General features: G+C 49.2%; 1 protein-coding gene across 2 annotated transcripts in view; it reads right to left on the bottom strand.

Moving 5' to 3' along the window:
* Positions 1-647: 647 nt before the first annotated feature.
* The window catches only part of LOC144116100 (uncharacterized), an 82,738-nt gene continuing 57,488 nt past the window's right edge, over positions 648-25,897 (bottom strand). For both annotated transcript variants that reach the window (XM_077650778.1, XM_077650779.1), the window contains exons 2-3: positions 1,456-1,661; positions 648-899 (exon numbers count right to left, since the gene is read on the bottom strand). In XM_077650778.1, coding sequence (XP_077506904.1) covers positions 654-899; positions 1,456-1,661 — 452 coding nt within the window. In that variant the 3' untranslated portion in view covers positions 648-653. The remainder of the gene's footprint in view (positions 900-1,455; positions 1,662-25,897) is intronic.

Genomic DNA, 25,897 nt, shown 5'->3' with positions numbered 1-25,897 from the left:
TTTTTTTGCATTTGAACCCACACAGAGTGCAGTCAATGTGGGCGACTTGCACAAGGCCTCCCACGTAGCAGCAAGTAACATTCAAAAGTGTTTTTCATGAAAACACATTCAACGTTTGCCACGTGGCGTGATGATGCATTCGTCAGTATTCCCAATGTGTCAATGAATCATTCCTCTATTTACATTTACTTTAATTGGTCACCATTTCAGTTTGGAATGTGGAGCTGAAGAGAACACAGGTAGATACGTATATCGTAACAATAATCTGCAAACAATGTGTTGTTTTACTCCCAGAGTGTTGAATGTCAAGTATATGCCGCTAGACTCACGTCTAAACACACGACACAGCAGCAATAGGAACGTGAGTGTGGCTACAAGCAGCTGGGAAAGCGCCCGTTATCCACTGCTGTTCAGAACCCAATGTTATTTTTCATACAAGTGGTGCATCACTCATCTGAAGTGTCTGCACGCGAAAGTATAATCCTTCGTGTCACGCTGCTCTGCGCAAAAGTAGAAGGCGCACACTCTCTACTAAAAAAATGATTCAGCTTAGCGCGTTAATGAGCGAAAGCTGCTCTAGCTTTGGTTCAGCCCTGCATACGGCCGTGAATACACGGAGTGGGATTGCCCTCATCAGGGAAGCAAGCAGCCGACTAGGCCAGCATGCATGCCGCCAACAGGACGAGCAGCGGCACGGCCACCCTGTCCTCGAGCAGCGCGGAGCGGACCCCGTTGCCCGTGTTGCAGAGGCTGTCGGTGCAGCAGGAGCGGCACAAGTACAGCCGCAGCCGCTCGCCCACCGCCACGCACTCGGTGGTGCAGTGCTCGCTGCAGTTGCGCTCGATGGAGAAGGCCCGCGTTGCGCCGCCGGGGTCCACGCTGTAGTCCACGCGGATCACCTGCAGGCGCCAGGTTTTCATTCACCCTCCCCCATAATTTTACCCTGCCTGTAGCTGGCACTTGATATCCGCAAAATGTTGGTCTCGGGTAGAGTTGGGTGGTCACATCGGAAGCGTCTAGTGCCGTGTTGTGAACGGAAGTTGATGGCACACATCATGGAGACGGTTATGTGGCGTTAGCCCGAGGACTCCGCTTGCTATCCGCTCTAGGCATTACTATGATTAGCCGCACCGTAGCAATGATTACGACGAAAACGTGGCCGCTGGCAATATTCACTGCACTAACAGCGAGTAAACCGAGCGCTTCTCTCACGAAGACCCTTGGAAACATGCAGGACGCCCTCTACAATGGCGGCGTGGCCTTTCTGACCCTTTCCGGTCGCTTTGCTCGCCCAGAGACGTCGTGCACCTCCGTCATCCGTCCAGCTACCCCATCGGAATCCCGTCCACAAGGCCGCTGGATAACCAGTGTTCGCGCGCGAGGTGCTGGGTCTGGAAGGGGTTAGCACTGCCCCGGAGTCACGCCTCTCTGTACCCGATCATCGTGGAGGCTCACCGTGCAGAATCGGTGCGAGGGTGGGCAGGTGCGCCGCATGGCGAGGCTCATGTTGTGCGGGAAACGGCAGCCTTCACCCTCGAGCTGCGAGTTGCACATGTAGCAAGTCAGGTTCTGGCGCTCTTCGGCGGCAGCCGCCACGGCCGAAGGGGACCCGCCGCCGCCGGTCGTCGCGCCACGACCCGGGGAGCCGCGAACGCCCGAACCTGCAGGGCCAACGGAGGCGACTTCACCATCAAGAGTGAGCTCAGTGGTTTCGACCCTAGCCTCATCGCGCGTCTTACTGAGGTTGAGAGAAGTCATTTTTTTCCAGAGGTCAACTCACTCAACCTCACCTCAACCTCATAGGTTGAGGTCGTGTGCTGGACCTAAAAAATGTTTAAATAAAAACAAACTTAAGTGAGCAAGTTATTCGGTTAAAACTGCAATTAAAAATATATGCGCCGATAATCCTGTGAGCGAAAAAAGCCACATGATGACGGTACGGTTATAATGACTAGTTATGCCATTTAGTTGTCTATAATTATATGAGTATGTAGTAGATATTGCCGCGCATATCTTGTAGCTTGTTCATTCACGCTCAAAGCCGCCGGCAGGCGGCTTTATCTTCTTGTTTGTGACGCAAGATGCGACCAGACATACCTCAATAGCCACGAACTACTGCTTCCGCATTTTAAGATTGTTGCAATTGCTTTCGGTTCCTTATCCCAAAGGTTTCTTGCCAGCTTTAAATTGAGCGCGGTCAAGAACCACACGCATTCTGTTCGACCCGCCGAGCACGCTTGTTGGTTTCGTCCACCGCCGAATGATTCAGTCCATTGTGGACGCATGGTAAGCCCAGTAAACAATTTTCTTTAAGAACTTTTCGCTGTCTTCCTCACTGCCGTTAGTATTCCTGTATATGCTCCCGCAGGGAGCAGAGTTGCGCGTCTGTTTTCCCTCGCCGCTCCGGACGCCATTCGCCGAGAGGCGGTCACAAGATTTTCGTGACGTCAGGTGTTCAACATACCGCGGGGAAGCTCACTTCACAGGCGCAGTGCCGAGCGACACCTCGTCAGCTCGACGCTAGAGTCACTCAATCCAGTGGCTCTACTCGACGCCTCACGTGAGCGCACGCTGTCGGCTACATTTCACGCATTTCCCGTGCACACCTGTGGCGTCAGGTTGGGGGTTCTGCTGTGGCAGTGAGCCACGCAGTTGTCAGCTATGACTGCGTGCAGTGCACCAAAGCATTGGTGTTGCTTTAGCCTGCTTGCATGTAACAAGCTGTAGAGTCATTTTATGTGGTTCTAGGGAGATGCGTTTTCATATTTTCCGAGCATAACTCACACAGAACACATGGCGGTGCTAGTTCTGAAAATGGTAATTCACCGTAATACTCTTTTTTTTTTCTTAAGACGCGTACAGAGGAAGACAGTTTTACACGGACAGAGGCAGATATAACGACACAGCGCTGACTTCAACTAGTTCTTTATTGCAGAGTGACACAGTATATATACGAAAAGTGGGTGGGAATACATGGGAAGCAGCTGCTATGTTTTCACGCGACAGAAAGATAACTGAGGTGAAAAGACACGAGGTGATAAAGTGCAACTGGGAGTGTATAAATGGTAAGGGCTGGTAGAGGATGGCACCGAAAGGCAGTAACAGAAAGACAAATGACAATGCGATAACAACATGAAAAAATCAGAAAAAATATAGTAAAAGCCAAAAGGGCATTATAAGCAGAATGAAGATAAAATGCATTAAAAGGTCCAAACCAGGCCTTTAAAAACAAAAGCAATTAAAATCGACTAAAAGAGCCAAATAAAAGAAAAAAAGGCAAAAACAGGAGGAAAATTCGATGCCAAAAGGGTCAATAAGATCAAAAGGTTGAATCCAGAACCCATCCAATAAAAAACGTCGAGGATAGGATTCAGAACCCACCCAAAAAGACATCGAGGTTAGGGAAAGACTGCCTAATTACCCCAAGGAAACCTGGTTCAAATAATCTAATTCCCTTTTGGTTAGAGCTATTGATGGTGTGCTCACACAGTCTTCTCCTAGCTTTAAAATGTGGGTGGCTTCTATGATTTCACGTGTGAGTTTATGTGCATTCTTCGCGAGAACAGTGAATTCATGAAAAAACTGCTCACAAGAACGGGAGGGGCATTTTAAGCAGTGGACTCCCAGATTTCTCTTTGCAGTGTTGTAGACATTATTTGAGTGCTCCATAAGACGCTCATTGAGGCAGCGCCCGGTTTGGCCCACGTAAACCTTATTGCCACAGCTCAAACCAATTTTGTTGCTGTGGTGCCTTACCTGCACAACCTTTCGCACAGGCTCAAAAAGATTGGGCAAAAAGCAGGTGTCCGTGTTCTTTTCTCGGCGCCCAACAAGCTATCCAAGTTCTGTCGTAGAGTGAATGCCCCAGCCTTGCGAGGGCCAACCTGCCCAGTTAAACACCAGGCACCTTTCATTCCTTGCGAAGTTGGTATGGTGTACAAAATTGGTTTGAGCTGTGGCAAGGTTTACGTGGGCCAAACCGGGCGCTGTCTCAATGAGCGTCTTATGGAGCATTCAAATAATGTCTACAACACTGCAAAGAGAAATCTGGGAGTCCACTGCTTAAAATGCCCCTCCCGTTCTTTTGAGCCCTTTTTTCATGAATGCACTGTTCTCGCGAAGAATGCACATCAACTCACACGTGAAATCATAGAAGCCGCCCACATTTTAAAGCTAGGAGAAGACTGTGTGAGCACACCATCAATAGCTCTAACCAAACGGGAATTAGATTATTTGAACCAGGTTTCCTTGGGGTAATTAGGCAGTCTTTCCCTAACCTCGATGTCTTTTTGGGTGGGTTCTGAATCCTATCCTCGACATTTTTTATTGGATGGGTTCTGAATTCAACCTTTTGATCTTATTGGCCCTTTTGCATCGAATTTTCCTCCTGTCTTTCCTTTTCTTCTTTTTTGGCTCTTTTAGTCGATTTTAATTGTCTTTGTTTTTAACGGCCTGGTTTGGACCTTTTAATGCATTTTATCTTCATTCTGCTTGTAATGCCCTTTTGGCTTTTACTATATTTTTTTTATTTTTTCATGTTGTTATCGCATTGTCATTTGTCATTCTGTTACTGCCTTTCGGTGCCATCCTCTACCAGCCCATACCTTTTATACACTCCCAGTTGCACTTTATCACCTCGTGTCTTTTCACCTCAGTTATCTTTCTGTCGCGTGCAAACCTAGCAGCTGCTTCCCATGCATTCCCGCCCATTTTTCGTATATATACTATGTCACTCTGCAATAAAGAACTAGTTGAAGTCAGCGCTGTGTCGTTATATCTGCCTCTGTCCGTGTCTAAAGGTGCACTGCTTTTTCCAAATATGAGCTACCAACTAGCCCGTTTGACCACCCTTGCAGAGGAAGACAGGACGGGACAGACGCTGTCCCATCCGGAACGGGACTGCTTGTTCATTCTAAATTACTTCTTCCAGAAAAAAAAAAACTTGCAGGCCGTTTCTAGTATCTTTCAATTTGTAGGATCACGATAACAATTTGCTGTTAACCTTTGGCGATTTTTTTTTTCATCCTGTATGCGCACCCTCGGCAAATCACAGATTAGTTTTTGGCGTTGCGTAAAAATTGCGATCGAGTGCAATTTTTACGTAACTAAAAAACAAGCCCAAGCGTTCTACACAGCGAGCCCATGAACGCAGCCCGTGTGTGCACGAGCGGTGGCTTTCCCGCACAGACTGGAACATGATGGCGGACCTTCGCGCAGCTCTGCTCCCTGCGGAAGCCTATACAGGAACACTAACTGCCGTCACCACTCCGCGACATCTGGTGGAGGTGCTAATGAATGTCCTTGTCACCCTCACCCACTGGGAGTCGCCAAAGCAGCCCGAGCCATCCCGAAGCAGATCAGGAGAAAGCCACAGCAGCCGTCCCAACCGAAGACGAAGTGCGAAGCAGACGTCTTCTCCAGAGGCGTTCACCTGAATACGGAGTACTACCGAACCGCACATGGGCAAAGAATGACTCCTGAGCGCAGACGTCAAGCATGGCTACGACACCAGCCCCGATTATTTTCCACCAGCCCCGACTTCCGCCCACGTTCAACAGTTCACCGGGCGAGGATCCTGAAAAATGGTTGGACCAGTCTGAGCATGTTGCCGTGTTCAACAGTTAGATGACGAGATTAAAGTGAGCCACGTTTTCTTGGCCCTAGAAGGCCCAGCCAGAATTTGGTTCTAAAGCAACGAAGCTTCTCTGGAGACGTGGGAATCATTCAAGCGAGAGTTCCTCAAGGCATTCACAAGCATCCCCAGAAAAGAACGAGCGCAGCTGCTTCTACAGTCAAGCATCCAGCATCCGAATGAGACAGTGGCCGCATACGTAAAAGACATGAAGCGCATTTTTCGACGTCCCACTCCTGCTATGACGGAGGAGAAGCTGGAGGTTCTGATGCGTGGTGCTAAAGAGCCACTTTTCAGTAGTCTGACCCGTAATGCACCGAAGACCGTCGCTGAATTCACCAGCGAAGCGGCCACCGTTGAGAAAACCTTGGAAGTACAAGCCCGCCATTTTCCTCGACAGCTGCAAGTGGCCTGAACCACCTTCTCGGATGGTACGGCATTCGCAGGCAACCTATAGGATGTCATTCGCGAAATTGTATCGGAATATCTGCGTCGCCTGTTTCTGTCTTCCAACCAGCTTCAAGTAGCGACCCTTGGGTAAATTGTCCGCAAACAAGGGCAGCATATGCTTGTCTCCACATCTCCAGCTGAAGCGCCAGCCACGACCTACACCACTGCAGCACGCAGTCCTCGGCCCCAACGACACACTCTAAGTCCTCATTTTCGGCGTGAATAAGCTGTTCCAAAACGCCGCCCCCTGACCATGCCCGCCCAGCCTACGAACGACGCTCGAGGACAAGGAAATGCGACGCCTGGAGGACTTCCGACAACCGCCCGCTGTGCTTCCATTGCGATGAAGCCGGCCATATTCTTCTTCACTGCCCGTGCTGGCGTATCGGTCTTCGTGGTTTTGCCATCGATACGCCCCGAGCACGCTTCGGCCAACGCCCGCCAGTCGACGACAACCTGCGTCGAGAGAAGCATGTGTCTAACCACTGTTGCGACGCATGCCTATCGAAGCTCGACCGACGTTACTATTCGGTAGAGTGGCGTCGTCGGCGGGCTGCAGGCATCCGGTAGACCATGGCGACCGAGCAAGGACGAGACGATTTCTAGTGCGAAACTTGCGCTGTTTATTCCAAAGTTGGTGAAAGATGAAAAGAAGAGAATGAATTCCTTAAAAGTACATTCAGGAGCCCCTCAAATAGGCTCTCTACAATTGTCGGGGGGATCTTGCTTCCGTCGACGTCACGTGACCGGCACAGAGTCTGATTGGCGGAAAGAAATCACGTCTCATTTTGACGAGGCATGGTGAGAGAAGGTCGGGTGAAATTCCTTTCTGCACGTGGTGCCAGACGCCAACCCTAGAAGGAAAAGTCACGCCTCATTTCGACAAAGCATGGAGAGAGACGGTCGGGTGAAATTCCTTTGTGCACGTGGTGTCAGACGCCAACCCTAGCAGGAAAAGTCACGCCTCATTTCGACGAAGCATGGAGAGAGACGGTCGGGTGAAATTCCTTTGTGCACGTGGTAACAGCATCCACCCGTAACACCTTTCCCGTTCACCATCGCCATCAGTCTCGCGCTGCATGTCGCTATGCTGTAGCTATACAGTGGCTCTTCGCGGAAGGTCCTCCAACCGCCGTACGGGAACTAAAGAAAGCAACCTTTGGAAGCGAGGTTGTTCAACATAGGAACGACGAAGATCCTTCACTGATCACGCCGTATGAAAACACTGTACCTGAAACGATAATGACGCACATAAACACCAGCTCGACTGCGACACGATCCGACTTCGGAAGGACGCCGCCACAAAGAAAAGCCCCGACGACACGCCCTACCCACGATTCACATGCCCGGCGAAGCCGTGTCCCTGTGCCGAGGACGACGTGCAACGCAAGAGCCAGGGCATCTGACTTAGAGGTGGCTGTCAACGGCCGCAAAGTTACCGCTCTAGTCGACACAGGAGCCGATTCATCGGTGATGAACGGAACATTCGCCGCGCAGCTGAGGAAGGTCACGACCGCTTGGGACGGCCCACAAATTTGCACCACCGGAGGCCACCTCATTACGCCATCGTGATGATGCTCAGTGCGAACGACCGTCAAAGGACATATCTATCCTGCGACCTTCGTAGTACTACAGCAATGTTCCCGCAACGTCTTACTGGGGGCCGATTTTCTTATATTGAGCATCAGGCAATCATCGACCTGCGTTCCAAGCTGATCACGCTTTCGAAGAACGAGGCCATCCCATCGATGAGAACTTAGGAAAATCACGTTGCCCTGAGTGTCCTGGAGGAACAAAAGAACATCCCACCCCGCTCAAGCGTCATGGTCACCTTAGGCGCCACGGAAGCCGATAACATTGAAGCCATCATAGAGGGGAACATGCAATTGTTTCTTGACCAAAGAATCGGCATCTCAAGACGAATCGCATATTTTCCCAATGGCCAAGCTTAAATACTGCTGACGAACTTCAGCGAAGAATACCGGCGCGTTAAGAGAGAAACGACGATTCCTTTCTTCGACGAAATATCCGACGTACGAGACGCCTTCGTCCTCTCCGGCCGATCCGAAGAAGATTCGCCTGACCAAGAGAACTCGCCCATTTTCGACACAACACAGCCCTGCCCCGGAAGAAACGGGATCATATATGCAACCATCTTCAAAGTTACAACGAGTGCTTTTCGTCGTCGTCAAAAGTCCACAAACGCCGATTGCCAAACATCACACTGGAACCGACGAACACGCCCGACCTCTCCGTCTAAGCCCCTACCGTGTGTCGCCGCGAGAATGACAAGCCATCCGGGACCAGGTGGAAGAAATGCTTCGCGATGACGTCATTCAGCCATTGAAGAGCCCCTGGTCGGCACCGGTTGTTTTGGTGAGAAAGAAGAACGGCACACTTCGGCTCTGCGTCGATTACCGCCGCTTGAACAACATAACAAAGAAGGATGTGCAACCCCCTCCCTCGTAATCAACAACACACTCGATCGGCTCTGTGAGGCCAAGTACATTGGATGGATCTCAAGACCGGCTACTGGCAAATAGAAGTCGATGAAAGAGACCGAGAGAAGAGCGCATTCATCACACCGGATGGCCCCTTCGAGTGCAAGCTGATGCAATTTGGAGTCTGTTCCGCACCAACTCTCCAACGGGTAATGGATACAGTACTCGCAGCTCTGAAGTGGCAGATTTGTCTCATGTATTTAGAAGACGTCGCTGACTTCGCGTCGAACTTTTATGACCACCTGAAAAGGCTTCGAACAGTGCTGGAGGGAATGAAGTCGTCTGTGCTAACCTTAAAAACAGAGAAGTGCCACTTCGCCTATAAAGAGCTGCTGTTTCTGGGCCGCCTAACGAGGCAGTACGCCCAGAACCACGGAAAATAGCCGCTATCCCAAGTTTGCACCACGGAACGAGAGCAAAGCTGTGTGCGTTTTACTGACGATTTGTCAAGAACATTTCGCGTATCGCCGAGCCTCTGACCCAACTGACAAAGGCAGACGGGGCATTTAAATGGGAAGCGCCGCAAGCGGAAGCCTTCAAGGAACTTCCGCGTCGTTTACAGTACCCTCTGGTCCTCGGGCACTTTGATGGAGATGGAGATTGAAATCCATACTGACTCAAACCCCGTGGGCCAAGGCGCCATCCTCGTTCAGAAAAGCGACGGACTGGAGAAAGCTTTAGTCTCCTCATCAGAAGAGAGCTTGGTTTCCTGGATGGCTGCCCCACTCACACTGCACTGCTTTAAAAGATGCCGTAACTGATGTTGGCTTCGGCGATAAATCAAACCCTTAACGTTAAGGGTAGCGACCTGAAATGGTGCAACGCTCGCCATTTTCCGTGCCTGTCCTATTGAACGCCACCTCTGGAACGGGGTGGCCCGCCTGCGATTCGGCTGCCTTTAGGGCAGACACCTACCTTCGTTTTGAAGTTGCCCTTCCCAATGCCACCACATCGGATGTCGTGTGATCATCGCCACCGACATAGACCTCCTCGTCTGCAGGGCATTACAAAGGTGCGCTGTTGTCCATGGCCTCTTCCGAGACAGCCCAGGCTTGGGCACATGAAGCCGAGTGGACCACGTCGCTCGCAGTTACGCTGACAACCAACGGAGCAACCAACACGCTAGAGGCTGAGACCTCACTGGGCACACTGCTGCACTTCGGCGATGAAGGGGCATCACCGGCGGAGCAAGCTTGCCGCACATTCACTAGCTATAACGCCTCCACTAACACTAGAGAAGGGGTGTCCAGCTGTAGCGATCCCTGGGCTCCTGAGCAGCAAGCACATGATTCAGAGTGGCAGGCTCAGGCAGAGCCGGGTCCGGTGCCTTTGGATCAGGAGACGGGAACCCAAAATGGTCCGTACTTGCAGGCTGTCCGTTGTTTATATTTGGTGCCGAAGACTTTGATCCCCCTTCTGCTGGGAGCTCATGACTCAGTTTGCCAGACGCGTCCACAACATCCAACACATTCATAATGTGCTCTGACACCACCTCATCCTCATGTGACCAGTTGCCCCGACGCAACCTGTCAGCATAGCTCATGACATTGACGCCGTACATGGCCCACACGGCTACGACGAAGACACAGCGAAGACCTACCTGGGGTCAGAACTAAAGCCTGTACCCGGAAAACATTGAACGCGTGAGGGATAGCACTTGCTGACACTCCGTCCTTGAGCATGACAGTGATTTCACGGCTCGCTGTTTCCACGTGCTCCATTTCAGGGCATCGCCGCTTCTCACGCTCGACAGCTTGTACAGTTCCAAGAGGCTCCAAAGCTTCCACAATCCTCCGGTGCTCCTATAGCGCGGAAGCCAAAGCAGCTCAACCTTCACGTTTTTGGTGTCCGGGCCAAATACCATAAACTTTAGACCTTTGGCAACGAACTCGGCTTTGTCAACAAGGTTCTGCTTGAAGGAACTATCGCAGGTAACCATCCAAACGTGGCTCATTTGGTACTGCCCAATACACAGAATGTCACGGAGGTCGAAAATCTGCGCGACAGCATCTCGGAAGTAGGGAGCATGGTACGGCCAACCCTTGAGGTCAGCATGCAGAAAGACGGTGTTGAGGACAACATTACTGGTAGGAAGTTGAGGGAGGACAACTTTATGCAAGTTAAATACCTTAAATGCCGTTATGCAAGTGCTGTTAACGGCGGCTGTGAAAGGCGTCCATCCTGGTGGCGCCACCTGTTGTGCGTAAAGCCCCATGATAATTTGAAAATTGTCAAGGGGCTTTAGTTGTGCGCAGTGCGAACTGCTCCCTGAGCGGGCGCTTGCGCGTCCTTGGCACCTTTGTACCCGATAGTACAAGGGCGTCGTCTGTCTAAAGTGGTGCAGCACGATTTCCCCCAATGCAAAACACCCGTCGCAAAAGCCCCAGCAGCGTTTGCCCAGTTGTGTAATCCCCGCGTGATAAAAGCCTCGTTCCAGAAACCCCATTTCAAAAGTCCTCTACGAGAATGTCCGTTCCTAAAGTGCCGCATGCTATTTCCGTTTTCAGTATCTGCAACCGATAGTCCTTGAACCCCAGAAGCCTCTGTTTGTGTCTATCGGTAAAACAAATTTGTGGTTCTTTTTTACGCACACACACACACTACAATGAGGTAGAGCATAAAATGGGAGGGTTTCATCGACAGCTGGCATTTTTTTTCAGCGTATATGTAAAAGAAACGTACATTCATTTGTATTATTTTCCTTTGCATCGCCGTAGTTATCTTTTTGGATTTATTCTGTGCATCTCCACCATTTTTACGCGTTTAGGGCTTCACTGATTATAATGTAGCTACAGTAATACGAGTGTACAGTTCATTTATTTTTTTTTTCTTGAGGGCGGGCCGGGTGACATGGCTGTATTATATGTATTATTTTGTACTATGCGCTTCCTGAAATTTAATTCCTAGCAGCATTCTATCGTTGATTTTTTTACCCGTATGTATAATTGCTATAGAACGTTCACTAATGTTTTTTCTCTTATCCATTATTGTATGTTTGTGTTCTCTTTATTGTGTATAGTACCATTTTTGTAGAGGGTACAGACCCCGTCAAGGAGAATTCATTTGGCTTTTTGTACATGTATAGATGAAAATAAGCTTGAATTGATAATCTTTTTTAAAATAGTAGTAGCAGTAGTGGTTTATAATTGCGAAAAAAAAGGCAAGGAAAAGATGTTGCCAGCCACACCAATTGCTATTTAATATCTTAAGCACCCGGGCTGCGGCCGGCGGAAATAAAAGGGCATCGGCTGGAATCGGCTGCCAAACAATGCTGTGGAAAACCCAGCTATTGAATCATTCGCTGAAAGCCTTCAGTTGTAAGCGCTTTGAACCCAGCCACATGTAACTTACTTCTTACAATATACTGTTATAGTATTTTGTCAATCCGCTCGTGCATTTCCTCGGCTGTTTGTGTCGATTTGTGGAGGCAGTCTTGTTGTGCCCTGGTTTGTTTTTCGCATGTATTACTTGTGTCTGTACTTCACACCTCCCACTCCTGCTTACAGCCTCACCTTGAGGCTAGCAGTATTGTACGAATAAATAAATAAATGAATAAATAGACAGGGAGAGGATGGCAAGGAGGAGTACAAAGGGGAGCGAGCGAGAAAGGACAGGGAAGGGGTTTATGCAATATTTCAAATTTTAGACATTTCGCCAGTGAAGTTCTACCCACCGTACATGCACACAGGGGGACATTTCGTGCTGTTTTACTAGCTTTTTCTTGCTTTTTTCGCAGTGTCTTTGTGTCGGGAAAGGCCCACGTCAGTCCTATAGGGCTCTTTCTTCGTGAGGGTTACACGATGCGGGATGACGAAGACAGAAGAGTGGATCCATGCTTGCACGACACAGCGCAAGAAAGAGCGGAGCCCAAGAAAAAGGAGGGCGACAGGGCGGAGCGCTGAACTTACAAATTTTATTACGAAAAGAGACGAACCCGTATTTGAGAAGAGCATATTAGGCAAAATGACGAAAGGAAACAAAAACAAAAAAGCTAAAAAAGCACTACTGTAAAAAACACGTGACTGAAGCGAAAAAATAGCCAAGACCACCAGCTAAAATCTTCACAGAGTGAAGTTCTGATCTGGAATAAGGTTGCAACTAAGGTGAAAGCTCAGGGCTTACCACCGCTCCCACACATAGCAGCCAACTTGAAAAACTTTTTCTTCAAACTACAACCAAGAAAGTATCAGTCCCAAAGAGACCAGACACCCAAAGTGAAGCAAAATATCATATTTGAAGGCGGGAATATAACACAATCAGTTTTTATGGCGAGAAAGGTGAAACAAAGAACGCAGTTGAAAGATTTAAAAATGCTAAAAACAGATTAAACGACTGGAAACAATCTGAAGACTAAACAAGAATAAAAGCCCAACAAGGATCATGACAATGAAAAAGATAAAACAGCTTTGATCAAATAAAATGTCGCTACAAACATGGTTGGTAGACATGACGGTAGACATGAAAAAATACGGCAAAAAACAGGCAAAGCAAGCGATGATCGACTTAAAGAAGAAAAAAAAACAAAGGTCTGAGTTAAACATGCTGAGTTAAACATGAGTTAAACGTGCCTCGTTCAGATATGATGACGCGGAACGGTGCTTCAGGCTTGTGAACGAGGCACATGGCAGAAGCAGGTAGGGCTATTTCTGCAACGACATCTATACTTTTGAGCGTTGATGATCCTTTTCTGATTAGAAGCTCAGAACAAGTGGTATTGTTTCTAAAAGAACTTGAAGAGCAAGATGTGGAATTTTTTTCCAATAGATGTGGAGGATCTATATTACTCCCTGCCACATCAGCAGCTTTTGGAATGCATCGAAGACTGCATTCATCGCTTTGGTGCTGTTACTTTTCGGAATGAATCAGGTGTGTCTGTTGACGGGTTCTTGAGTTTATTGTCTCTGTATCTGTAGTCAACCTTTGTTAGCTGGAATCAGGAGGTATTTCTGCAAAAGGACGGAGTATGCATCAGCTCGTGCATTGCTCCAACGCTCAGTGACCTTGCTAGTCTAGACAGGCAACTGCAAAATAAACTGGATGTTGCTATTGTCATTCGTTTAGATTTGTTGATGACTACCTAGTGGTCGTTCGTAAGAGCCATAGAGATGTTTCTGTAACAGCCGCAACCGCTATTTCTACCTTCTCTGAGTGTCTGCACCCTCTGAAGATCACCCATGAGCTTCCGGTTGAGGGCACTATTCGGTTACTTGACCTAAAGCTGGTTACTGGACAGCAGATTTGTTGGATGTATGAGCCCAGAGCTGAGAAGCCCCTATTAGCCTTTTCGTCTGCGCATACGAGGCTGGTCAAGCGAGGGGTCGTGAAGACGTGCTTTTCAAATGCAGTTAGCAAGTCCTGCGCATTCTTGATGAAAAATAGTTTTTATAAGCAGGTGGACCGCCTCAGAGCAGCAGTATTCCCGAGACACTTATTAGTTTCGGTCGCTGAGAGCTTGCATCAGCAGGAAAAGGCCAAGAAGACTGGAATTGATGGCGAAGGGGGCAGCAAGTTAGTGGTGGTGCCATATATCCACAAGCTGTCACACTCCCTCAAGAAGGTAGCACAAAAAGTGGGAGTGAAGGTGTATAAGTCTGCACCAGAAAAATTGTCCCGCATTTGCAAGGCCACCTGTCCCGACAGCAGGCTTCAGGATAGTTGCACGATTCAGCATAGAAACCCTTTCGTGCAGTGCACTGAGGAAATAATCTACAGCATCCCGCTTTCATGCGGCAAGGCGTACATTGGGCAGTCAGGCAGATGCCTTAATGAGCGGTTAAGTGAGCACCATAGGGAAGTTAGGCATGGCGGTTCCAGCAATTTGACACGGCACTGTCGTGCTCATAAATGCAAGCCTGGTTTTAAAGAATGCGAGGTGATTGGCAGAAATGCGGATAGATTAACAAGGAAAATTATCGAGGCTGCCGCAATCGAAAGAGCTGGACCTGAAAGCTGCGTCAGCAGTCCGTCATTGTCGCTGACAAAGAAAGATATGACATTTTTGGACTCGGAGCAGTATGCCAACCGGTGAAATGTGTTGCATGTGCTTTTTAAGCGTTTGTTCACAAATTATCTTGTCTGATCTGACAGGTATCGTTCTTTTCTTCATGTATAGATTCTGTGTGCTCCAAATAAAGCCTTAGTGGAAGTATAGCGCTTGTGTTTGTCCCCTGTTTTGCTGCTGCGCTATGGAAGTTATTGGCGGTCTTCACCTCTATTGGTAAGGTGTTCCATATATTTGTACCGTGATATTGAATTAGCCGTTGACCGTATGTGTTTCGAGTAACTGGAAGCGTAAAGTTTATGATAGTGGCATTTCTAGTGTTACGTGTAGGAATCACAAACATGCTAAATGGTAATGAGTGATAGGGGCACATTAGGTTATTCACTAAATTGACAATTTTCATTTCGGATGACAGTGTGAAAGGAAGTATTTTCAAGCTGGAAAATAAAGGACTGATGGATCAAATGGACCGGAAAACGTGATTATCCACACCGCTCTATTTTGTAGTCGTAAAATTTGGCCCAAATAAGTTTTAAATGTGGAATACCATGATTACCAACAGTATATGATATGAACATGAAAAATAGCGAAGCAAATAATTTTTAATACCGAAGTATCGAAACAAATTCCCTCGCTTTTAAGAGCCCATAGCACGCTGACGCTAGTTTAGAACACAGGTTATCAATGTGCGGCTTCCAGTTAAAATTACTGTCTGCGCCCAAATATTTAATGGTGCTCACTAGCTCCAGAGAGACATCATCAAGATATATTTGCAGAGATCCGCTGTTAACACGAATATGTCGGGAATGGAAAACCACGCATTTAGTTTTTGGCTTGTTTAGTATAAGTTTATTTGCTACAAACCAAGGTGAAACGTGAAATAGTTCTGTATTAGCAGTGTACGTTCCTTAAGTGATTTACCTGTAAACAATACTGCAGTATAGTGCAATTATATGATTGCACTATACTGTGCAATTATACGATTGCACTATACTGTGAAATTATACAATTGCGATAACAAAGAGTAATATGTAATTAGGTCTCCATAATAAGTGTCTATATTGAGGTCACGGGCAATAATTACAGAATTATAGTTCCTCCTGTTCAAAGCGGAAAGAATGGTCTCCATAATAGTGTAAAACGATTGTAAATTTGAACTGGGTGGCCGGTATACAGCGCCTATGACCATGTCTGTAGACAGTGTGATAAAAGTGATGCACTATCATTATTATTAATTAGCTGTTGGGGCATTTCAGTGAAGGTTAATTCCTGTCTAATATATAAAGCAACAACCACGTGATGGCGTATGTCTTGGGTTAGATAGAAAATAATAACCTGAAATCGGGATGTGTTCGCTGTCTTCTAGCAGCGCCGCATACGTTACTGACTCTCGCATTTCCACATCACGTGTTCCTGTTTTATTGCATCGAAATAAAAAAAAAGTGCTTCTCTAAAGTCCCTGCAGCGCTGGAACTCTGGGGCATATTTTTTCAGAGTCCCGAAGCAGAGCGATTGAGGGGCGCAAGCCTGGATATGCAAATGCAACCCCCTCGTGACAGTTGCAAGCTGCGCTGCTATACCGCGCGGTATACACTTTCTGCTGCTGCGTCACTTGGACACCAACTGCGTAGCCATCATTTCTGAGGGTCACCAAATAAAACATAATGCATGCTGCGATGCAGCAGCGTAGACTGTTCGAACTGGGCGCAGTAGGTATTTCCAGCGCACATTGTGTTTGCACTAAACTTCCCGCACACCTCGCGCGCTCTCTTTAAACTTTTGTCCAGAAAAAATGACGAGACTTTTCTGTGTTCCAGGGTTTAAAGAAGGAGTTTTTCTTTCATTAAAAAACCGATGAGGCATTGCGTTGTCCAATGTCGCATTGCCTTAATTGCTACGAATATTGGCCATAACCGCCGGACCACGCTCATCAAAGGTTTAGTAAATTTCAGTTATTTAGCTATATAATGTGCACGGTTTTCTATATTACTGGCATCTGTCAGGGCTGACAGTTCATCACCTAAACATTTTTTTCGACCACTCTATTTTTTGAAATTTTGAAAACTTTCGCTGAAGCCCCTGGTGTATGCACAGTGACCAACTTAAGTACGACAACGGCGTTTAATTGATTAAGGTCAGTGGTTTAAGGAGGATGGAACTATAGTGTTTTGGATGTCTGTGTAGTAAGGCAGTCCCAAATCGAAAGTCCGGAATAAGTAGTTTTTATCATTATTTTGACCTAAAAGCGCTAAACACGAGAAATATGGACATATTGCGGCATGTAAGCTGGACTTAATGGCGACACCTGCTGTGGTAATCAGCATGCTGCTGTCTCTACACTGATATTGTGACATTCCGTGTGTGCTACGAGGATCCACGTTCGACGGCGCGGCGTAGACGGAGACCCGTGACAGCGGCATCATCAATTACCCAGCCATGCTCTTTGAGTGACGACCAGAACAACCGGACCCGCCGCCGCCCCGGGGAAACAGGCTTTATCCTCCCCAATTTCCGGGCACATTCCAGGACAAGGGAGCTGTCAGCGGGCCAGAGCGCGCCGTACCACAGCCGACGCTATGCGCTACCGCGAAGACAACATTCTTTCCCTCCCCCCCCCCCCCCCCTTTGTCGTGGGCTATCGCCGGGAAGGCACCCACAGCTTCCCAGAAGGGCCGTGACGGACACCTGTCAGACAGACAGGCAGTACTCGCCAAGAATGTGGAAAGACAGGCGCTAGTGAATTAGCTCCGAAGAGAGAGCCTGTGTATACTCTCACTTGAGAGAGAGTGGTGGCGTTTTTGTTGTTTATTTAGTTTGTATTGTTAACAGACTCTGGGGTCGAGGCTAAGCCCAACCCAAGGGGTGGTCCCCATCTCGCATGTTATTTTGGATTGGAGAATTGATGCTTTGGGCGGGCCACTGGAAATGACCGCCCTTAGTCCTTTGTTAATCAAGTGCTTAAAAGCACATGTAAACGGATGCAGTCCAGTCTGAGCTGGGGCTCCATGCTTAGCATGTAATGTGATGCTACTTAGGCACTAACCTGCCCGGTCGATGAGTAAAGTAGTGCAAAGTTTGTTCTTTTGTAAATTCAGTTCTGCTTTTTCCAGTTTAACTCTCTGCATATGTATGTTGTAAAATATGCTCTGCTGTCATCATCTACAAGCTCGCCTCCTGTTCATCTTCCAAGCCGAACGACACTAGAGGAAGGGTTTGTGAACCATCCTCGAAGAAACGGACGACTATTGAAATTCTACTGCATAGACGCTCAGGACGACATCGTTCGCCAAGAGGGCCTTCAGCGCCGAAGCCCGACGGCGTGCAGCTTCTGCCAGCAACCGCTCGAGCCCAACTCCGGAGCCACTCCATCGCCCCCATGAAGTCGTCGGCACGTAAGCTCGGACGCCCCGGCCTCTGATGTTTAACCTTAATCATGTGTAATTATTGAATATACCTGTTTGTTTAAACTGAGCCATACGGTGTCTCTTTGCCTCTCCGTCCCGTGTGGACCTGCGCATTATGGGGGTCATCACACTGGTGTCAGAAGTGGGGTCTCAAAAGCAAATGTCCTCTGAATGCTGTGACATTCATGACTTCAAAATTGTAATCAAAAGGGAATCACGGGACTGATTGTGGGACTTTTACCCCCATTTGAGAGGCTTGCGGCACTGGAGGGCTTGAAAAAAAAAAGACTGTATCTGAGGGAGCTCCCACTCCACAGCCGTCGCTCGGAGCAAGCATGCTGGCATTAGGAAGCGTCATTCCGACGTTTACGGGAGATAAGACAGGGGTTCCAATCTGCGATTTCTTTTCCATGCTAGAAGAGATTGGGAAAATGGGGGGATGGTCCGATGCTCAAATGCTGGGAATGGCGAGGTGTAAGATGGCAGGAGCTGCTCATGATTTTGCATGGCGAGACGAAAAAGTAAAATCCACAAAATCATTTGCGGAATTTAAGAAGCTCGCGTTTGAGCATTTCGACACTGAACCACGTCACGTGCGGGTACAGAGGTTCCGTGACGCCGGACAGATGGTAGGGGAGGACGTGCGAACATTTGCGTCGCGGCTTCAGCGCCTAGCACGCGATACGTTAAGCAGGGAGGAGGAAGGAGACCAGCTAAGGAAGAAATACGCGGAGGATCTACTTAAAGAGGAAATGACCGCTTTGTTCGTGGCTGGTCTGCAAGACCCCGTGCGCCGGTTCGTGCTCTCGCGCAAGCCGAGCAATTTCGACCAAGCCGTGGAGGCCGCATTGGATGAGGAACAAAATGAGGCGTTAACGACAGCCGCAGCGAGAGTACGCGTCATAGAGAGAGCGGTGCTCAACCCTGAGGTTGCTCTCTTGACAGAGCGGTTAGATCGCTTAGAACAGCTGCTATCTCAGCAGGTAGAATGCCAGGTTGAAGCGCGCGCTCAACAGCGCCCATTCGCTGGAAACCGGAGACCGCCACAAAGCTACAGGCGCGGTATGCGAGATTTTAAAGAAATCGTATGCTTCGCTTGCCAGGGTCGCGGACACATCGCCAGGTTCTGCCAAAACGTGCGCCGTGGGGAGCCACAAAGAGAAGCAGGCGAGACACGCCCTAAGCAAGCCTACAGCGGGGCTCCAGATACCGAGACAAAAAACTAGTTAGTCCTCCCCAGCCTGAGGAGCGTGGGGAGGGAGCAGTAGATGATGAGGTGGTGGTAGTTTGTGTGGCCGACGAGGCATGCCCTGTTGTGCGTTGCAAGGTAAATGGTTGTTGTATGGAATTGTTGATAGATACGGGGTCAAAGGTGACATTGCTTAAGGAGAGCAGTTTTAACACGCTTCGAAGGAAGGGGGACCGCGAGGTGTTGGAAGCGTCTGGTGGTATGGCAACCAAATTTGTAGGCATAACGGGGGATCCTCTTGGCATAAGTGGACTCTACCGGTTACACTTCTCTCTCGGCGGAATTGCATTGGAGCACCCCTGCTACGTATGCCCGGACACGGTGTCTCTGCCAAACGGAGTGTCAGGTATATTAGGGCAGGATTTTTTGAGAAAAGGGAAGGTAGTAGTCTCATTCTCTGAGGAAGAGGTTAATGCGGGCGGCTCAAAAGTTCCGTTTTTGAACAGGAGAGGGGCTGAGATTCGCATTACCGATATTGACACCCGTCAAACAGTGGGATCATTGGAGAAGGTATATTCGCGGATTGCCGTCCGGCTGGTCGAGGAGGCGGTCGTCCTTCCTTGGTCGGAGCACATTTTGTACGCGTTTGTGCCTTCAGATGTAGAGAGCGGCGCCGTGGGAGTGCTTGAGCCGGTCGACTCTCTCAGCAATGGCCTGAAGGCAGCCGCGTGCCTCGTGACAGTTAATGACGCCCACAGAGTGCCCCTACGGGTGGTTAACTGTAGCCAGCAGCCACTGAGCCTTCCCAAGAACAAAACATTGGCTTTCTTCACCTCTGCGATAGAGCAACGTGAGCCCACCGATACGGTACTCGCAACTGTAGAGCATGCTAGTCCTTCGGCTGCTCCAAAGGTGTCGTTCGATCTTTCTCACGTAAAATCCAGGGAGAGGGAGGCTCTGGCTGGTTTGCTGAACGACTACTCGGAGGTATTCGCCGCGTCCAACCTGGATTTGGGCTGCTGTGGCGTTATAAAGCACAGGATAGAAACCGGCACTTCATCGCCCGTTTACCAGCGTGCGTACAGGATTCCTTACTCCCAACGTGAGGAGATGGAGCGGCAGGTGCAGGACCTGATTGATCGCGGCATTGTCGAACACTCAAAGTCACCCTGGGGAGCACCAGCACTATTGGTGGAAAAGCCAGATGGCTCGTATCGATTGGTAGTGGACTACCGCAAACTAAATGCCGTAACTCGCATCGATCCATACCCCATCCCCAATATACAGGAGACGCTTTCTCAGCTGGGCTCTGCCAGGTACTTCACGGTAGTGGACATGGCGGCGGGATTCTGGCAGATAGCAATGGATCCGGCAGATGCCGAGAAAACGGCATTCAACACGCCCTCAGGGCACTATGAATGGAAAAGAATGCCGATGGGTCTGGCCAACAGCCCTGCTGTCTGGCAGAGAACCGCTGATGTTATCCTGGCAGGTCTTCTGGGGAGGCTGTGCTTCGTGTATATGGATGACATTATCATATACAGTGACAGTTTTGAGAACCATTTGCGCGATATTGAGCAGGTTTTGGTGCGACTAAGAGCAGCGGGTCTCAAGCTGAAGCCCTCTAAGTGCCAATTCCTCAAAAACGAGGTGAAATACCTCGGGCACGTTGTTTCAGCTGACGGCGTGCGACCGGACCCTGAGAAACTAAGGTGTGTCTCGGATTTTCCATCCCCGACTAGCGTCCGCCAGGTCCGGCAGTTTCTCGGCCTGATCGGTTACTACCGAAGGCACATAGAGGAGTTCGCCAAGCTCGCTAAGCCGCTCACCGCCTTAACAGCCAAAAATGTCGCCTTTCGCTGGGACGAAAACGCGGAGAATTCTTTTGGGGCCCTGAAAAGGAAGCTAATGAGTGCACCGCTGTTGCGCCACCCGGATTTTAATTTGCCCTTCGTTATGGCCACAGATGCGTCAAAGTTCGCAGTTGGTGCCGTGCTATCTCAGGTTATCGAGGGCAAAGAACATCCCGTTGCTTTTGCTAGCCGACAGCTGAGCCCCACAGAGCAAAAGTACGGAGCTACGGAAAGGGAGGGCCTCGCCGTTGTCTGGGCAGTAAAGCACTTCAGATGCTACCTTTACGGCCGCAAATTCAAGCTAGTCACAGACTGCCATCCTCTGAAATGGGTGATGAGTGTCAGGGACCCTAGCTCGCGACTCGCTAGATGGAATCTACACCTGCAGGAATACTGCTTTGAAGTTGAGCACAAGTCAGGAAAGACACATCTGAATGCTGATGCACTCAGTCGCACAGCTGCCGTGGCAGCTATAGATGAGTTTGTCCCCGTAGTCGACCCCGCCGAATTACGCACAGAGCAGTGCAAAGATCCTGACCTGAAGCGAATAATCGAAAGCTTAGAGGGCGCACCGTCTCACCCCGAACAGCTAGGTTATTTCATTGACAAAGACGGCACCCTGTGTCGGCGCACGAGGCCAACCAGGAAAGGGAGATTAGAGAAAACCGCTTGGGAGAGAGTCGTCATACCTCGGTCGTGGACAGAAAGGGTTCTTCGCGCGTTTCACGATGCGCCATGCGCCGGTCATTTTGGCGTAGCGAAGACACGCAGGCGTGTGGAGCGTTTGTACTTTTGGAGTGGCATGCGACAGGATGTTAGAGACTACTGTGCGAAGTGTCATTCCTGTCTCGAAAGAAAAACACCCAAGGGACGAAGACCAGCTCCAATTCAGCCGTTCTCTGAGGTTTCGGCTCCCTTCGAGCGGACAGGTATGGACATAATGGGCCCATTGCCCACGACCACTTCCGGAAACAAGTACATTTTAGTATTTGTCGATCACCTTTCAAAATACGCGGAAGCGGTAGCACTCCCAGATCAGAAGGCAGACACGGTTGCAAGAGCATTTGTCGAACAGATCGTGCTCCGACATGGACCCCCGAGGCAACTCTTGACAGATCGGGGAACGAACTTCGTGTCGCAGCTAATGAGGAGAGTTTGCGAGCTGCTTAAGATCGCTAAGAAGCAGACAACACCGTACCATCCGGCTTGCAACGGCGCGGTGGAGCGACTGAACCAAACCGTGGCCGGGTTCCTGTCGCATTTTGTTTCGCGCGACCAGCGGGACTGGGACTTGTGGCTCCCGTATGCAATGTTTGCCTACAATTCCGCAGCACACGAGAGCACGGGCGAATCGCCATTCTTTCTTCTCTACGGCCGAGATCCGGACCAGCCTAGTGAAGTGCCAGAGGGCCCCCGTCGTGTCCCATACGCTTCACTGGACGACTATAAGGTTGAGCTAGAATCGCGCTTGCAAGTGGCGAGGGACATCGCAAAGGAGTCCTTAAAGAAAGCGGCGAAGCGCAGGAAGGAGGTGCACGATCGCAGTGCTAGAGACGCGCCTTTTGATGTGGGGGACAGCGTGTACATTGAAAACTGCCAAAGGCAGATTGGGCTAGCTCGTAAGTTCCAGACGAAGTGGAGAGGACCGTGCGAGGTTGTCGAGAAGCTTTCTCCGGTAAACTTCAGAGTCCGAGACGTGAACCGGCGTTTGATAAGGATACACGCAAATCGCCTCAAGTCGGCACCGGTTCAGTATTCACGAAATGAGGAAAGGGAAAGCGCGGATTTTGATGGGGACAGAAGTGAAGCGGAGCGCGCAGATAGTTCGCAAGAAACGCCCTCTCCTGCATTTGTTCGGCAGGCGCCCGAGGTGACGGCCGGAATGCCACCGGATTTACTTCATGCATTGCTAGAAGAAGAAGCGCGCGAGGTTGCCGCGCAGATAACGCCAGGAGAGGCTCCTGCCACGAGCCCTCGCGAGTCCCAAAGCAGACAAAGGGGCACAGACTTACTTAGTATGACTCATGAAGGCCGATATCCGCTGCGAAATCGGAAAGCTAAGTCGGACTAATGGCGTAAACAGAGCGGAGTTGTGAACTGGTTAGAATTGTGTAATGCCGCAGCTCATAACATTGCTATGTGCTTATGTGTTAAGTTATCGGAGTTGGTAGTTAAACCTTTCTGTCATTAAGTAACACCTTCACAGGAGAGCATGCGGAGCGCATGCAGAACCTGCCCTACTTCCTTTCGTTATCTATATTTTTGTCTGTGCCGTGATCGTGCTAGAAGTGGGAGCTCCTTTGTAACTGTGGTAAATTTATTTCGTCCAGTTTGGACTAGAAAGGAGAGGCTTGGGTGCTGAGTTTCATGTTTATCTGTAAAAGAAGATCAGTGCTGCCCCTGGAGACGCCAGTATTGACAGCGGAGGCATATGGTGTGCAGTGGTGTTGAGTGCAGCGAAAAGTGTTTTGTCGGACGCACTGTGCGAGGCGATTCAGAAAGACAAGGGGAGCTGCGTGGACTAAAATGTTCGGAGAACATTCTTCGGGAGGGTGAGCGAGTGTGACATTCCGTGTGTGCTACGAGGATCCACGTTCGACGGCGCGGCGTAGACGGAGACCCGTGACAGCGGCATCATCAATTACCCAGCCATGCTCTTTGAGTGACGACCAGAACAACCGGACCCGCCGCCGCCCCGGGGAAACCGGCTTTATCCTCCCCAATTTCCGGGCACATTCCAGGACAAGGGAGCTGTCAGCGGGCCAGAGCGCGCCGTACCACAGCCGACGCTATGCGCTACCGCGAAGACAACATTCTTTCCCTCCCCCCCCTTTGTCGTGGGCTATCGCCGGGAAGGCACCCACAGCTTCCCAGAAGGGCCGTGACGGACACCTGTCAGACAGACAGGCAGTACTCGCCAAGAATGTGGAAAGACAGGCGCTAGTGAATTAGCTCCGAAGAGAGAGCCTGTGTATACTCTCACTTGAGAGAGAGTGGTGGCGTTTTTGTTGTTTATTTAGTTTGTATTGTTAACAGACTCTGGGGTCGAGGCTAAGCCCAACCCAAGGGGTGGTCCCCATCTCGCATGTTATTTTGGATTGGAGAATTGATGCTTTGGGCGGGCCACTGGAAATGACCGCCCTTAGTCCTTTGTTAATCAAGTGCTTAAAAGCACATGTAAACGGATGCAGTCCAGTCTGAGCTGGGGCTCCATGCTTAGCATGTAATGTGATGCTACTTAGGCACTAACCTGCCCGGTCGATGAGTAAAGTAGTGCAAAGTTTGTTCTTTTGTAAATTCAGTTCTGCTTTTTCCAGTTTAACTCTCTGCATATGTATGTTGTAAAATATGCTCTGCTGTCCTCATCTACAAGCTCGCCTCCTGTTCATCTTCCAAGCCGAACGACACTAGAGGAAGGGTTTGTGAACCATCCTCGAAGAAACGGACGACTATTGAAATTCTACTGCATAGACGCTCAGGACGACATCGTTCGCCAAGAGGGCCTTCAGCGCCGAAGCCCGACGGCGTGCAGCTTCTGCCAGCAACCGCTCGAGCCCAACTCCGGAGCCACTCCATCGCCCCCATGAAGTCGTCGGCACGTAAGCTCGGACGCCCCGGCCTCTGATGTTTAACCTTAATCATGTGTAATTATTGAATATACCTGTTTGTTTAAACTGAGCCATACGGTGTCTCTTTGCCTCTCCGTCCCGTGTGGACCTGCGCATTATGGGGGTCATCACAATATTCTTAGCTACCATGGCTAATTTATTCCCGAGCAAAAAAAAAAAACATTGTTCAGCTCTTCAGAAATCCCTCCAGTTACTTGTTTTACTCTGAATTCCAACTGCTTTGTAAATATATTCAATTGAATGGTTTCAGCAAAAGTTTTATCAATATGTATATAAAATCACTCCTCTCTGCGAAACAGGCGCGACGAGACCGACAAAAACGCTGGATCAACGTCTACTGTCTTCGCGAAAAGTACACTGTTCTAGAAGGCTTTGTAGTGGCAAGAGCGAAGCGGGTTTCGATGGGAGGCGCTGAAGAAAAAAAAGCGGTTGGTCACGCGCGGCGCTGCCTTCGAATACCGGAGGGGAAAAGCTGGCCGTCTGCGCTGCTGCGTCGCTGCATTCAGTGAGTTTGAGCGTTGTAGTTGGAAAAGTGTGGCGGTTTAAGCTCGTCTGGATAATAAAAGCAGGTAAGCGAGTGCATCGCAGACATAAAAATATCAAAAAGTATACACAACGCGGGATTAACGCTTCACACATAGAGTACCGCTCCTCACCCAGCCGACCAGGAACACGTCGCCTGCGCGGGGCATACTGCGGATGCAATGCCAGCCGAAGGCGCAAGGAGAGAAAAAAAAATAATATGGATTAGCTCAGCTAATCCAGGACGTACAAAACGAAAGCTGTCGGCGTTCACTGTGTTCATTGGCGTTGGCAATGTTCTAAACGCCGATTATTTTGAGGAAATGAAGAGCATATAATTGGTTCCCTGCGTAGTGGATGCCTCAATCGTGATTTAAAGTACGAGGAGGTGGTGATATATATATATATATATATATATATATATATATATATATATATATATATATATATATATATATATATATATATATATATATATATATGGCTGCATGTATTAGCGCTGAAAACGTTGTGGCTGACACGCGGCACTGCAGCAATTGGCAGCAGCGTTCAGTGGCTGACCAAGCACTCGCGATCAACCATAAATTGCCACCTGGGCGCGCTGCCTTAGCCTGCCTATCCAGTGTGCGGAACGCAGTCAAAGCAAGTTTTTGCAGTTTATGGGGGTTACTCTTGTAATAACGCTCAAAGGGCTAGAAGCAGTAGTCGCTCTCTAT

This window comes from Amblyomma americanum, chromosome 1 (genome assembly GCF_052857255.1).
Source record: "Amblyomma americanum isolate KBUSLIRL-KWMA chromosome 1, ASM5285725v1, whole genome shotgun sequence".
Classification (NCBI taxonomy): Eukaryota; Metazoa; Arthropoda; class Arachnida; order Ixodida; family Ixodidae; genus Amblyomma; species Amblyomma americanum.
The sequence above is the reverse complement of the archived record's forward strand: the minus strand, read 5'-3'. Positions and strand labels throughout refer to the sequence as shown.